Source organism: Myxine glutinosa, chromosome 8, assembly GCF_964187855.1.
Source record: "Myxine glutinosa chromosome 8, kmMyxGlut1.1, whole genome shotgun sequence".
Lineage (NCBI taxonomy): Eukaryota > Metazoa > Chordata > Myxini > Myxiniformes > Myxinidae > Myxine > Myxine glutinosa.
The window spans coordinates 67,216,779-67,232,283 of record NC_136268.1 but is presented as its reverse complement, the minus strand read 5'-3'; the positions used below and the strand labels follow the sequence as shown (position 1 = coordinate 67,232,283).

Genomic DNA, 15,505 nt, shown 5'->3' with positions numbered 1-15,505 from the left:
AGATGTAGGGATGTAGAGATGTGGAGATGTAGAGATGTAGGGATGTAGAGATGTGGAAATGTAGAGATGTAGACATACAGAGATATAAGGAGAAGATACAACATCAGGTTTTTCTAATTTGTTATCCCCTCACCATACTTTATATATCATTGCAAAATATTTTATACGATAATCATTTCAGGTGCTTACTTGAAGGATGAACTGGAACATGAATGAATTGTGTGTTTGTCTTTTTTCATAAATCTATATTTATTTGCTAGTTGCAAATATATTCACATATCTCATCCTGTTTCCTCCTACCCAGTACTCTGTATCTCTTCAGGATGATAGTCTTTTGCCAGAGGAAAACAGTGAAGGCCGATTCAGGGTTTGGGTGCGACAATACAATTCCACAAGAATGGAGTTTAGAGAATCTGATTGTTACTTCCTGGATGAAGTGCATCACGAGACACATTTTGAGTATGACCTGCCAGCCTCTGGATTGGTGAAGATAAACTTTCCAACTCTGAGAAATGTTTCAGTTATTTTCGTGGAGGTAAGTGAAGAATGTTAACATATGGTTTCCATTAAAAAACGTAAAACTGATAATCCTTTGACTTTAATGTTCCTTAAGGTATGATATTTTGGAAGCTTAACAGAGTGGAGTTGGTCCTTGGACAGGAAACCTCCTGAATATGTTGTCTGCTACGTGATGACTTCAAATTCAAGTGATGAATTTGTTTCTCTGTGGACTGAAATCGAATCATAACTGCCCTCTGATGCGGTGGAGATAGAAGGTGTTGCATCTAGGAGCATGCCTTCCTTTGGTTGGGAATGGAAAGATGGCTTTCTCTTCTGAATTAATATCTTCCAGATGGAGCATGTTGTAGAATAATAATAACGAGAAAGCAACTCAAAGTAAAAAGACCGTCCATGTCCGATTTGTACTCAAACTGAACTTAACAAAACCAACAGCTAAATTTAGGTATTGTTAATAACTTTGTTCAAAATTGATGAAAAAAAATCTCAAATGGTAAATAAATAAAGAAACATGGAAGTGATTACAAAACCCGATCATCTCGCGCTGCGCGTCAGACAGGCTAATAAGGCCTATTTGTACTTACTGTGACTTTGCCCTTTGGTATTTTGACCCAATTATTAATTAGTCTTCTCCACCTTCTCATAATAAAATTTTGAGGACAATAGCTCAAATGGTAAAAAGGTTACAGCCTGGCCAGACACACACACACACACACACACACACACACACACACACACACACACACACACACACACACACACACACACACACACGTCAGGGATTTTACCGGTTTCCAATTACTCAAGAAATCACTTTACAACTCCAGACAATGCACAAGAGAATTTATTCAAGACTAGCCGAAAGCACCCGGCGTTGCCCGGGTTCTTTTTGAATGAATTTACTACTATAATTCAGCTTTTACTCGCGGCCGTAGAAGATTGACTACTATAATTCAGCTCAGCTTTTAATTGTGAAATGGGCCCAGCCCAGCCAAAGCGGCCTTGACCGGCCTCGTGACCTAGCCTATAACGTTACCTGGGCCCGTCCCGACATTTTTGGTTCTTTTTGAATGAATTTACTACTATAATTCAGCTTTTACTCGCGGCCGTAGAAGATTGACTACTATAATTCAGCTCAGCTTTTAATTGCGAAATGGGCCCAGCCTGGCCGAGGTGGGCCTCGACCGGCCTTGCCCCCTAGCCTATAACCTTCCCAGGGCCCGTCCCGACATTTTTTGTTTTAGAGGTTTCCTCCTATCTTTCACCGTTCAGGATATTAGCGCGTGCAGACAAACAAACAAACAAACAAACAAAAACTTTCTTATATATATGGAAGAAGATAAGGCTTACGTAAGGAAGAAATTCTGAGTCCCACACTCAGAAATCTAACCCACACCAAGTCATACTGGCATTAATATACTTTGGCCAAGGTCAAGATAACTGTCAACATGCTTTTTGTGTTCATTCCTTCAACCAATAACGGATTGCTGCCTCGCAAAGATAAATAGTGCATAATTGACGAGGCGAGGTTAAGTAAATGAAATGCTGTTTTAAGAACATAACCAGAGCCACAAATCTGACTCGTCTATAGGGCATAGTTCGACATGTAAACTTTTTTGTCTTGTCCACAATCTGGCTCTATCTATGTGAGGGGTCTGAAGAAATCCCCATCTCACACACACACACACACACACACACACACACGCACACGCACACACACACACACACACACACACGTGGATACTTTGAGACCTGGTAGGTCTCCGTTCCATCTTCTGAAACACACCCACATCTGGAATAAGCAGCTAACAATAGCAACTTACACACACACACACACACACACACACACACACACACACACACACACACACACACACACACACACACACACACACACGCAAAGGTAGATACCCTACTATGCCCTGTGATCATTGAAAAAACAGCTCGGATGATGCCGTATGGAGCAGCTGCTAATTGCGCTAATAGATGTCTTGGAGTGTTTTCATTCGGTGCATTAACTCACAGGGGATGGCGTGTTACGCAGCTCGTGGGACATCCCATGAAGCTATATTTACATTGTGAATGGTGAGACATTCCGATAAGCTATATTTACAGTGCGAATGAAGGGACATTCCGAGAAGCTATATTTACAGTGTGATTGGAGGGACATTCCGATAAGCTATATTTACAGTGTGAATGGTGAGACATTCCGATAAGCTATATTTACAGTGCAAATGAAGGGACATTCCGAGAAGCTATATTTACAGTGTGATTGGAGGGACATTCCGATAAGCTATATTTACAGTGTGAATGGTGAGACATTCTGAAAAGCGATATTTACAGTGCGAGTGGTGGGACATCCCGTGAAGCTATATTTACAGTGCGAATGGTGGGACATTCCGATAAGCTATATTTACAGTGTGAATGGTGAAAATTCTGATAAGCTATATTTACAGTGTGAATGGTGGGACATTCCGATAAGCTATATTTACAGTGCGAATGAAGGGACATTCCGATAAGCTATATTTACAGTGCGAATGGAGGGACATTCCGACAAGCTATATTTACAGTGCGAGTGGTGGGACATCCCGTGAAGCTATATTTACAGTGCGAATGGTGGGACATGGGACATCCCGTGAAGCTATATTTACAGTGCGAATGGTGAGACATTCCGATAAGCTATATTTACAGTGTGAATGGTGAAAATTCTGATAAGCTATATTTACAGTGTGAATGGTGGGACATTCCGATAAGCTATATTTACAGTGCGAATGAAGGGACATTCCGATAAGCTATATTTACAGTGCGAATGGAGGGACATTCCGATAAGCTATATTTGCAGTGTGAATGGTGAGACATTCCGATAAGCTATATTTACAGTGTGAATGGTGAGACATTCCGATAAGCTATATTTACAGTGTGAATGGTGGGACATCCCGTGAAGCTATATTTACAGTGCGAATGTTGAGACATTCCGATAAGCTCTTTTTACAGTGTGAATGGTGGGACATCCCGTGAAGCTATATTTACAGTGCGAATGGAGGGAAATTCCGATAAGCTATATTTACAGTGCGAATGGAGGGACATTCCGATAAGCTATATTTACAGTGTGAATGGTGGGACATCCCGTGAAGCTATATTTACAGTGCGAATGGTGAGACATTCCGATAATCTATATTTACAGTACGAATGAAGGGACATTCCGATAAGCTATACTGTCAGTGCGAATGGAGGGACATTCCGATAAGCTATATTTACAGTGCGAATGGAGGGACATCCCATGAAGGGACATCCCATGAAGCTATAATTACAGTGCGAATGGAGGGACATTCCGATAAGCTATATTTACAGTGCGAATGGAGGGACATTCCGATAAGCTATATTTCCAGTGTGAATGGTGGGACATCCCATGAAGCTATTTTTACAGTGTGAATGGAGGGACATTCCGACAAGCTATATTTGCAGTGCGAATGGTGGGACATCCCATGAAGGGACATCCCATGAAGCTATAATTACAGTGCGAATGGTGGGACATCTTGTGAAGCTATATTTACAGTGTGAATGGAGGGGCATCCTGCAAAGCTATGTTTATAGTGCAGATGGTGGGACATCCCGCAAAGCTGTAGAAACTGATCACAATTTATCAACTACGAATAAGAGGAGCCCGCAAATGTTGAGTCCGAATGTATTTGCTGTTGTGGGACTAGATCTGTGCCTTTCTGCCTCACCAAGTTAGGGGTTTTATACATTTTATTTACATACTTGATTCATTTTATGCTTTAAAGGTTTTATACTAGCCAAAATACCTTATTAGCGAAACTAGTTGAGCAAGCTGATGACCTCACTCGCGATGTTCCTATTCCGGCCTGCCATGATATGAAGGATAAGCTGCTCCAAAAGTTCTACACGTTGAGGCTACACTTCTTTGGGTGGAAGCAACAAGACATTCGAAAGCAGAGAATATAGGGCTCAAAATCTGGTGGAGAACTTGGCAATAAGAGTGTGGCCATGTGTGTCATTGTGAAAAACTCAAATGATCTGTTTCTATTGCTGAGTTGAGTACATGTCGAGCGCTAGGAATCCGGACCACCTTCCTATAACCACTGTGAGCGCTCAAATGCTAGATATCCACCCAGGGCATCATTGGCCGTATCTGACTGGTCGTCATCATGTGACGCTGTTCATCCGATCTACGATCCCTGGCAAACGTGTACTACTAATGACAATGTCGGTTTGGAAATTCTGGTTTTCATTCTCCGTGTTTTGTCACAAGAGTCATGTATTGTTTTTTTTGTCCGTTCGTACACTTGATTCACGAATTGTTCGATGGATGTGCGGAGTATCGTTGAGAGAGAGGAAGACAAATGATGAATTGCGAAAGATGATGGGAATATTGCCTGTGATTGATGCTGTGAAGAGGAACAGGTTGAGATGGTTTGGTCATGTGTTGAGGAAGGATGAAAGTGACTGGTTGAGAAGAGTGATGGAAATTAATGTAGAAGGAAGTAGAGGACGGGGAAGACCGAGAAAGACTTGGCTAAAGATGGTGGAAGAAGAAATGCGGGCAAGGGGGTTAACAAGGAGAGATGCAGAAAATAGGGCAAAATGGAGAAGATTGTCATGGGGACCGCAAGGCTAACCCCCGCTCTAGCAGGGAAAATGGCCTTAAAATGCATGTTGTTGTTGTTGTTGTACACTTGATTCAATGTGTCCCAATTTGTTCATTTTATTTATTCTGTATCGTACAAATCCCCTAACTTAGATCTGCATTACTAAACATATGAGAACGAGTATTTGCATCGGCTCCCATCTCTCTTGTACTGCATGCTCAATGGGTCGCGGCTTGTTGGGGGGGAACATGGCGCCAATTGTTTAGTTGACCAGACTCTCTTTACATATGGCACTGGGTCAAAATATGTTCAGAATGTAATGTTAAATGATGGTGAAAGTTAAAGATCTGAAGACCTGTTGTTTTTCCAGGTGCAGTATGGAAATGTGTCCAGTTGTGCAACACTACGGAGAACAAGCTCTGAAGCCATTCTTCAGTACTCCATTGCCACTGACTATTTGAAGGTAAATTGAGAAGGAATAGGTCATTGTTTGCTGCTCCTTCGGTCAATTTTGAAACTGTCCTAATCTGTGAGTGATACTGAATCGGCAGCATATTTCCACCTCCGTAATGAAGGAACCAGAAGATTTAATTTGATTTTAAACTCGGTGAAATATGCATTTTCTGGATAGATGGAGTAGACAGAGAATGACAGTATTGCTTTGTCCCTTTGTTGCTGAACAATAATTATGAACAATGAACAATGAGTTAATAGATAAATGTCTTCGGAAATGGTGTGAAATTTTGGAATAAATAAATAAAATAATGAAAAATCACCCATAGAGCAACACTTGACAAAAGAAAACAAAGTAGAATGGCACTCAGTAGAGCACCATTTTGACTTCAAAAATAATTGGTGGTTGACTTCAGTGACCTGATATGCAAATTGTCTTCACATTTCAAGTCAATCGGATGAAAATTGAGGATTTTAGAAATTTGAAAGACTTGGTTGACCTCAGGACTATGTTGACCTTTTGGCCTATGTTGATCTCAAAAATAGTTGGTGGTTGAATTCAGTTTGCTGATATGCAAATCAGACTCAAATTTCAAGTCAATCGGATGAAAATTGAGGATTTTAGAAATCAGAAAAGGTTGTTGACCTTTGGCCTATGTTGACCTATTGGCCTATGTTGATCTCAAAAATATATGGTGGTTGAATTAAGTTAGCTGGTATGCAAATACTATTCAAATTTCAAGTCAATCGGATGAAAATTGAGGATTTTAGAAATTTGAAAAAAAGTGGTTGACCTTTGGCCTATGTTGATCTTGTGACCTAGGTTGACCTCAAAATATTTGTTGGTTGAATTCAGTTAACTGATATGAAAATCATATTCAAATTTCAAGTCAATGGGATGAAAATTGAGGATTTTAGAAATTTGAGAAAGGTGGTTGAGAAAAATATCAAGAATTTGAAAAAATAAACAACAAAAAAAACTTTTAAAGTTTTGAACTAAAAAATAAATAGGATTCTGTCAAACCACCAACTCTACCATTTGGTGAAGGTTCGTGAAGATCAGTTTGAAATAGTGACCTGTATGCAAGTATAAGTTAGCAGACAGACAAACACACACACACACACACACACATACACACATACACACACATATACACATACACACACACATATACACATACACACACACAAACCGGAGTGATCAACATACTTGTGAATTTTCTTTCCTTCTTTTGCTAAATAATAATAATCATGCTCAGTGTTTCACATTTTAATTTCATTCTTTGATTGTGATTTTCATTAGCAAATTTGTTCCGTCTGAGATTAACTTGTGCATTCTATTTCAGGTTGGAGTTCCTACAGTTGTCAAAATCGAGACTCTAGAGCCACTTAATGAAGTTTTCTACTCAGTAAGCTCTACTTATATCACTAGATATTTTCAATAAGACCTATTTGTTGATCTTGAGACTGGAAACAGTTAAGTGACTTTAACAGTTGCAGAATAGCAGGTAAGTTAAAGGTAATGGCTTTGGCCACTTGTTATGCAAGTGATGTTGATAAATAGTTTTGATTTTCTCAGATCATGACAGAAGAAGGAGTCTTGCTGAGTGGCGAAGTCAGTGGACGGCAGTTTACTTTGACTCCATCCATTGAATGGGAACCCATTGCAAATATTTTGGTCCTTGGAATACGAAGTGATGGCGCAGTTGCATCGTTTCTCCAAGGTTTCATGGTCCATTCGAAAGAGGCGAGTAACTGCCATCAAAAAGGTTGAGATTGCAATGTTGTTTGTTGCAGTAACAGCACGAGAAGCTTTGTGGTTGCATTAAAATCACAACAGATGCTTTGTGCTCCAAGGAATCTGGATGTGTGTTGTGTAATGTTTGTTGTTCAGCTTGCTTCCAATCATCACACAAGGTCATTGAATCCACAATCGCAGTTGACATCAAGGCCGGTGCAACCATTAGGCAAACAAAGCAGTCGCCTAGAGCGGCAAAATTTTGGGGCGGCAAAAATGAATGAATGAAAAAATGATTCATGAAATTATTCAAGTAAACAAGCAGACTATGTGTTTTTACTTTAATATGAGCTATGGTGTGGCCAACTCCTCACGCCAGGTGAAACTGCCACCTCTTCCCACCTTCCTCCCCCTTGGGGATGCCAGAAACACCCCCGTGATTGTGTGTTGCAGTTCTTCGTTCGTATGCAGCATAAGGTTAGCATCATTGTATCACCTGGTGTTGGCCTAATCGTTAGGGTGGCGGGCTTGGGATCCTAAGGTCCTGAGTTTGAATCCCATTGAATTAATGCCGGGTGGGGTTGACTCAGCCTGTCATCCTTCCGAGGTCGGCGAAATGAGTACCAGATAACTGGTTATAGAGAGGCATTGCATCAGCGGCAGAAAAATGATGCAACCGCAACCAGCAGCCGGTGGCTGCACAAGAACCGCCCACAGCATCATTGTCTGAGGGCATGGCTGTGCTGCTGATGCAGTGCCCTCTGCTGATTAGAGCATCATTGGATGAGGGCATGGCTGTGCTGCTCATGCAGTGCCCTCTGCTGATTAGACATCATTGCTTGAGGGCATGGCTGTGCTGCTGATGCAGTGCCCTCTTAGAGTATCATTGCTTGAGGGCATGGCTGTGCTGCTGATGCAGTGCCCTCTTAGAGCATCATTGGATGAGGGCATGGCTGTGCTGCTGATGCAGTGCCCTCTTAGAGCATCATTGGATGAGGGCATGGCTGTGCTGCTGATGCAGTGCCCTCTGCTGATTAGAGCATCATTGTCTGAGGGCATGGCTATGCTGCTGATGCAGTGCCCTCTGCTGATTAGAGCATCATTGTCTGAGGGCATGGCTGTGCTGCTGATGCAGTGCCCTCTGCTGATTAGACATCATTGCTTGAGGGCATGGCTGTGCTGCTGATGCAGTGCCCACTTAGAGTATCATTGCTTGAGGGCATGGCTGTGCTGCTGATGCAGTGCCCTCTGCTGATTAGAGCATCATTGTCTGAGGGCATGGCTGTGCTGCTGATGCAGTGCCCTCTGCTGATTAGAGCATCATTGTCTGAGGGCATGGCTGTGCTGCTGATGCAGTGCCCTCTGCTGATTAGAGCATCATTGTCTGAGGGCATGGCTGTGCTGCTGATGCAGTGCCCTCTGCTGATTAGAGCATCATTGTCTGAGGGCATGGCTGTGCTGCTGATGCAGTGGCCTCTGCTGATTAGAGCATCATTGTCTGAGGGCATGGCTGTGCTGCTGATGCAGTGGCCTCTGCTGATTAGGGCAGGGCAGGAATTTTTGCCATTGTTCTGGTGTTTGCCTACTCTTCGGGATGCTCATTTAATGGCCATCCGAGGCACACATTAATTAATTACCATGCCAGTGAAACACCGGAATCACAGTTTCTAGCTGGGTCGGGATTCATACCTAGGTTAGACCTTCACCCTCCCACCCTGTTTCTAATAGACAGCTTCGAGGTGAAATGTGCGTACGTACGTCTAGGTCTAGGCCTGGGCCTGTCAGCCTCTGTGTATGAACCTTTCATACTTCGCAACCTGAAAACTGATGGTAAAGTTTCGTGCCGCAGGCTTAATTAAGTAACTCGGGAGGGGCGGAGGCGGACCATTGATCGCAAGGTGAAAACGTCAAAGGGGTGGAGTAATCTGGTGGAGAGAATGGGCACGTTCAGTGAAAGAATGATTCGTTGGGGACATAGAGTGAATTGCGAGCCATTGCAAGATGACCTCCAAGGTTGGCACGACCACGAGATGGTTTGAACTTTGTTTGCAAAAATAAGCTCACAGATAATATCCCCAACACTTTTATTGCTCTGCACAACCTCTTCACCCTCCCACCCTGTTTCTAATGGTGAGCGAAGCTTTTCCAAGCTAAAGTTGATCAAAAAACCACATTCGATCCACAAAGATGCAACAAATACAAATACCTAAGTTGTTAGTTCCGTATCAATGAGTTATGTAATCCGTAACAATAGAAATTGATACGGCCCAAATTGCCCAAACATTCAGCTGAAAGAATTTTTTTTGTTACATTTGGTAAACTCAAAGGACAGTAAATACAATTCTATATTCTAATGATCAACTTTGTTGCAGGAACACATTGTATGACATCACATTGTATGACATCATTACATGATCCATATTACACATTATAATGTGCATTTCTTCACATACATATCCTTTGAAAAGTGTATAACAATAAGAATATACAATCAGCAGCAGATTCGTCTTTTTCATGTAAAATAAATAAATCAATAAATCGATATGCAAAATTGCACAATTGATAGTGCAATTTTGATTTTGATCGATAGTGCAATGTATCTCATAATTCTTTTGATATTTGGAAATGTTATTGTAATAATATGAGGAAATAAGTTACTTGTAGAACAACAACAACAGACAAATTTATTTCTAATGAGTGTTGATAAGGTGGATAATATAAATTAAATATCTCTGATAAATATGTGATTGCTGCTGATATCCTCAGGGTCATGCTACATGGAGCAAACCAACAGCAAAACCAGGAGAACGGGTGACTTTGGAGGTGTCAAACCTGGAACCAGAAAGCTATGTGGCAGTGCAAGTGATCAAGAAAGAGGATTATAGATACTCCTCTATACCTCAAGAGGTGGGATTAACAGGTTACAAATCAATTGTTTTAAAATATAAAAACAAGCATTTTTTAACAACAACTATTTTTTATTACCTCCACCACCGAAGGGAGACTATGAAGAAGACGGATTCCAAAATTGGCTTCAACCGAGGGTAAACAGAGGTTATGTTTTTCAACCCTGTCTGTTTGTCTGTTTGTTACCCTGCGCTCGCGAAGCGAAAAGTGGGATTAAGCATTCAGTTATGTACGTGTGCCGTGTCCCATACGTGTGCTGTGTGCCGTACATGTCTGCATTTTTAAAATTCATTTTCTCGGCAATTGTTCGTCCGATTGACACGAAAATTGATCATAGAAGCGCCTCCACCTGTATAATTTTTTATATTCATAATTATGACGTCATAGGTCACGTGGTACGGACGCCATCTTGGAAAAACGTTACACCTCTATATCTCACATACCGCTCAATGGAAAAAAATTGAAACATGGCTCATTGTCAAGTACTCACCATGGGGAATAAGATATGTTGATGGTGATGTCATCTGTGCCTTAATTATGACGTCATAATTCGACAAGTACAACGCTTTATCTGATCAGTATGAATAAAACAAAAATTCCTCTGCAACTGTTAGACCGATGGACACGAAATTTTCAGAATATGTGCGGCTCCTGTAGAATTTTTAAATGATAATTATAACGTCATAGGTCACATGGTACAGACGCCATCTTGGAAAAAATCGAAAAATGTTGCACCTCGACAGTGCATTCAGAAAGTATTCAGACCCCTTCACTTTTTTCACATTTTGTTATGTTGCACTTATGCTGAAATCGTTTAAATTCATTTTTTCCCTCATCAATCTACACTCAATACCCCATAATGACAAAGAGAAAACAGGATTTTAGAAAGTTTTGCAAATTTATTAAAAAGAAAAAACTGAAATATCACATTGACATAAGTATTCATACCCTTTGCTATGACACATGAAATTTAGCTCAGGTGCCTCCCATTTCTCAGAATCATCTTTGAGATGTTTCTACACCTTGACTGGAGTCCAGCTATGGTAAATTCAATTGATTGGACATGATTTGGAAAGGCTCACACCTGTCTATATAAGGTCTCACAGCTGACAATGCATATCAGAGCAAAAACCAAGACATGAGGTCGAAGGAACTGCCTGCAGAGCTCAGAGACGGGATTGTTTCGAGGCACAGATCTGGGGAAGCCTACAAAAAAAATCTCTGCTGCATTGAATGTTCCCAAGAGCACAGTGGCCTCCATAATTCTTAAATGGAAGAAGTTTGGAACAACCAGGACTCTTCCTAGAGCTGGCCGCCCCGCCAAACTGAGCAATTGGGGGAGAAGGGCCTTGGTAAGAGAGGTGACCAAGAACCCGATGGTCATTCTGGCTGAGCGCCAGAGATCCTGTGTGGAGATGGGAGAAACTTCCAGAAGGATAACCATCACTGCAACACGCCACCGATCTGTGCTTTATGGCAGAGTGGCCAGACGGAAACTCGGAGTACCAAGTTTCATCCAAATCCGTCCACAACTTTTTGAGCAAGCCTGCTATATATCATCTTTGGCCCTATATCCCAATGGTGAAAAATCACTTTAAAATTCTAGTAGCCGGATCCGAATCCGGATAGTCACCAAAATCTAATCCTTTATTCCTTGTCACATGCACTACCTCTGCCAAATTTCGTCCGAATCCGTCCACAACCTTTTGAGATATTTTGTTCACAAATGGACAGACAGATGAAAAATCACTCATAGAGCGATACTTGGCAAAACAGAACAAAGTAGAATGGCACTCAGGAGAGCATCCTTTTGACCCTAAAAATAATTGGTGGTTGAATTCAGTGACCTGATATGCAAATCGTCTTCAAATTTTAAGTTAATCGGATGAAAATTCAGGATTTTAGAAATCTGGTCTATGTTGACCTTTTCGCCTATGTTGACCTCAAAAATAGTTTGTGGTTGGTTTCAGTAAGCTGATATGAAAATCCCATTTAAATTTAAATTCAATTGGATGAAAGTTGAGGATTTTAGAAATTTGAAATGGTTGTTGACCTTTGGCCTATGTTGATCTTTTTGGCTTATGTTGATCTCAAAAATAGGCCTTTTGGCCTATGTTGATCTCAAAAATAGTTGGTGGTTGAATTCACTTCGCTGAAATGTTAATCAGATTCAAATTTCAAGTCAATCGGATGAAAATTGAGGATTTTAGAAACATGAAGAAAGTGGTTGACCTTCGGCCTATGTTGACCTTTTGACCTCAAAAATATATAGGATTTTGTGGAACCATGAACTCTACCATTTGGTGAAGTTTTGTGAAGATCGGTTTAAAATTGTGACCTGGAGGCAAGTATAAGTAAGTGGACAGACAAACACACACAAACCGGAGTGATCAACATACTTGTCAAAATTTATTTTTTTGCCAAGTAACAAACAAACAAACAGATAGACAGGGGTGAAAACATAACCTCTATCCACCTTTGGTGGCGTAGGTAATGAGTCGGGTAGGTGACAACAATAGTCCGATTAGATTTTGCTTCAGGTCCAAATCTAGATCCGGCCTATCAATACGGTACAAAACATAAACTGTTCAACCTGGCGGAGGTATGAGCTCTACCGAGTGTAGTTCTCGCTTTTACCTTGTATTACAAAGTACAACATCGTCTTTATTGATAAGTACTCACAAATGGACATTAACTTGTTTAGTGTTATTCCTAATGCGAGTTGATAAGCCGTTTTGTCGATTGGTTAAACATTTGTTTCTCCTTTGGCTGGTTTTGGTTCAAGTCGCACGGCTTGCCACACTCGCCAACTGGCATTTCACATGAAGTGTGGTGAATATGCCAAGCACTCCTCGATATTACATGAGGGAAGTCTTCAATGGCAATGACAATATCTTCAACTTTCAAAATGACACGAATTCTAAATGAGGCCTTTGGCGTGTGTGTGTGTGTGTGTGTGTGTGTGTGTGTGTGTGTGTGTGTGTGTGTGTTTACACCGACTCGGATCTGCTCGCCGGGCACATTTAACCGGGCACATTTAACCATCACTCACAAGAATATGGGATATAACAAGAAATATCCATGGATGAGAGGTGTTTGAACCTTCAATTTCCTGTTAAAATAAGCGTGCGGCGACAGTCACACACACACACACACACACACACACACACACACACACACACACACACACACACACACACACACATACAAGTAAACACACACACACTGCTAAAATAGAGGTGGATATTTTGAGACCTGATAGGTCACTGTTCCACCTCCTGAAACCCACCCATGTGTGTAAATAGCAGCCAACAACCGCAACTTCTTACCCTGTGCATTCACAAGCCACAGATATGTCCTTCCTATTGGTATTCAGAAGCATCCAAACCAGATACGGTATTGCCCTCCAACTCTTTCATTGTGCAGAGGTGAACACCCCAGTATTCTCTCAAGTAGTTTTTTTTCGAATTTTTTACGGCTTCTTTTGGAACCTCAATGAGCCATTTTAGGTAACAATCCTCATCGCTCACATATGATAGCAGTTCTCATGCACCGAAGATCGTTGTTTCTGTACATCCCTGGCCGAGCATTCTGGGGCGGATTACATCATTTTGAAAGTCCCCTGTTGACTGAAATGGGCTGGTTATATAGGTCAATACATGTGGTTATATAGGTCGATATCACAGGTTTATGGATCATTGATTAATTAGTGCTAAAAATATTGATGATTAACACACAAATTAGTTTTGTACAATCTATTACAGCTTTTGCTTCCTCATTTTTCAAGCGAATTAACTGATTGCCATTTGTGCAAAAAATAAACCTTCTTGTTTGTTTCTTGCAGCCTATGAAGAGAGCAGTACGCATCCATGATGAAAGGAAATACATACCAAGTACATTTTCGGTACAAGCAATGCAACGTATTAATCCTTACCTTAACATAATTAATCTTAGTCGTTTCAAATGACGAATCATTCATTTTAACAAAAAGGCCGGTGCTTGTGCCATCACACAACTTGCTACCTTTTGAATCTGAAGATATTGTTTTGAAGATAAAGCGTACTATACAGGGTGTTTCAAAAAGATGGATCCAATTTCAAAGCAGTATATTTCACCATGGCAACATGTTACAATTACACAAAAAGTTAAACGGTTTAATGAGTTATCAAGTTTTACTAACCATTTTATAAATGCTCTATGTGCCCTCCACCTGCTGCAAGGACAACATCGAGACGATAGTTGAATTCGTCCCAAACGTCTCTCAGAGTGTCTTCTTTCACTGAAGTCACCGCTGCCGTGATTCTGTTTTTGAGGTCATCCACATTAGTCGCTAATGGTGGCACAAAAACACGGTCTTTGACGTATCCCCACAAGAAAAAGTCGCAGGGTGTAATGTCTGGGGATCTTGGGGGCCAAGAGTGTAGCGCCAAGTCTTGGGGTCCCGTGCGACCTATTCAACGTTGAGGCAGTGTGTCATTTAGAAAACGTCGAACCTGCAGGTGCCAATGTGGCGGTGCTCCGTCTTGCTGAAAAATGAAGTCATCGGAATCTTCATTAAGTTGTGGAAAGAGCCAGTTCTGCAGCATTTCGAGATATGTTTGCCGCATAACTGTGTTTCCCTCGAAAAAGAAAGGGCCATAAACCTTTATTTGAGAAACGGCACAAAACACGTTCACTTTCGGGGAATCACGCTCATGCTCTATAGTTTCGTGTGGATTCTCTAGTCCCCATATGCGCACATTGTGACGGGTAACTTTACCGCTTAGATGAAACATTGCTTCAACACTAAAAATCAAACGCGGTAAGAAGCTGTCGTCTTCCATGTTCTGTAACATCGCATCACTAAATTCTACATGCTTTCCTTTGTCACCTGTACAAAGAGCCTATACCAGTTGCAACCAGTATGGCCTCAGGATTAAACGTCGCCTTAACACACGCCAGACAGTCGTATGAGGGATAGTAAGTTCTCGGCTGGCACGACGAGTGGACTTGCGCGGGCTACCCAGAAAACTCTTTTGAATTCTTCTCACGTTTTCCTCTGAAGTGCGTGGTCGTCCTGAGCTCTTCCCCTTACATAAACAGCCCGTTTCCTCAAATTGTTGGTACCAACGACGAATACTCTTTGGCATTGGTGGATCAATGCCAAAACGCCATTGAAACGCACACTGCACCGCAATTACGGATTCAGTCTTGCTGAAATGCAGAACGCAAAACATCTTGTGTTGCGGGGTTGCCATCTTGCGAACGACTGAGGCAAGAGGCTGTTGGTGCGCTGGGA

At 41.4% G+C, this 15,505-nt stretch overlaps 1 protein-coding gene across 3 annotated transcripts in view; it reads left to right on the top strand.

The window, feature by feature from the left end:
* LOC137432560 (CD109 antigen) overlaps positions 1-15,505 on the top strand; it is a 171,720-nt gene that overhangs the window by 78,512 nt on the left and 77,703 nt on the right. For 2 of the 3 annotated variants that reach the window (XM_068124597.2, XM_078783358.1), the window contains 7 exons: positions 305-535; positions 5,500-5,592; positions 6,929-6,991; positions 7,162-7,329; positions 10,087-10,227; positions 10,320-10,364; positions 14,072-14,131. In XM_068124597.2, the coding sequence (XP_067980698.2) occupies positions 305-535; positions 5,500-5,592; positions 6,929-6,991; positions 7,162-7,329; positions 10,087-10,227; positions 10,320-10,364; positions 14,072-14,131 (801 nt within the window). The remainder of the gene's footprint in view (positions 1-304; positions 536-5,499; positions 5,593-6,928; positions 6,992-7,161; positions 7,330-10,086; positions 10,228-10,319; positions 10,365-14,071; positions 14,132-15,505) is intronic. The other variant, XM_068124598.2, reaches the window with a different exon arrangement.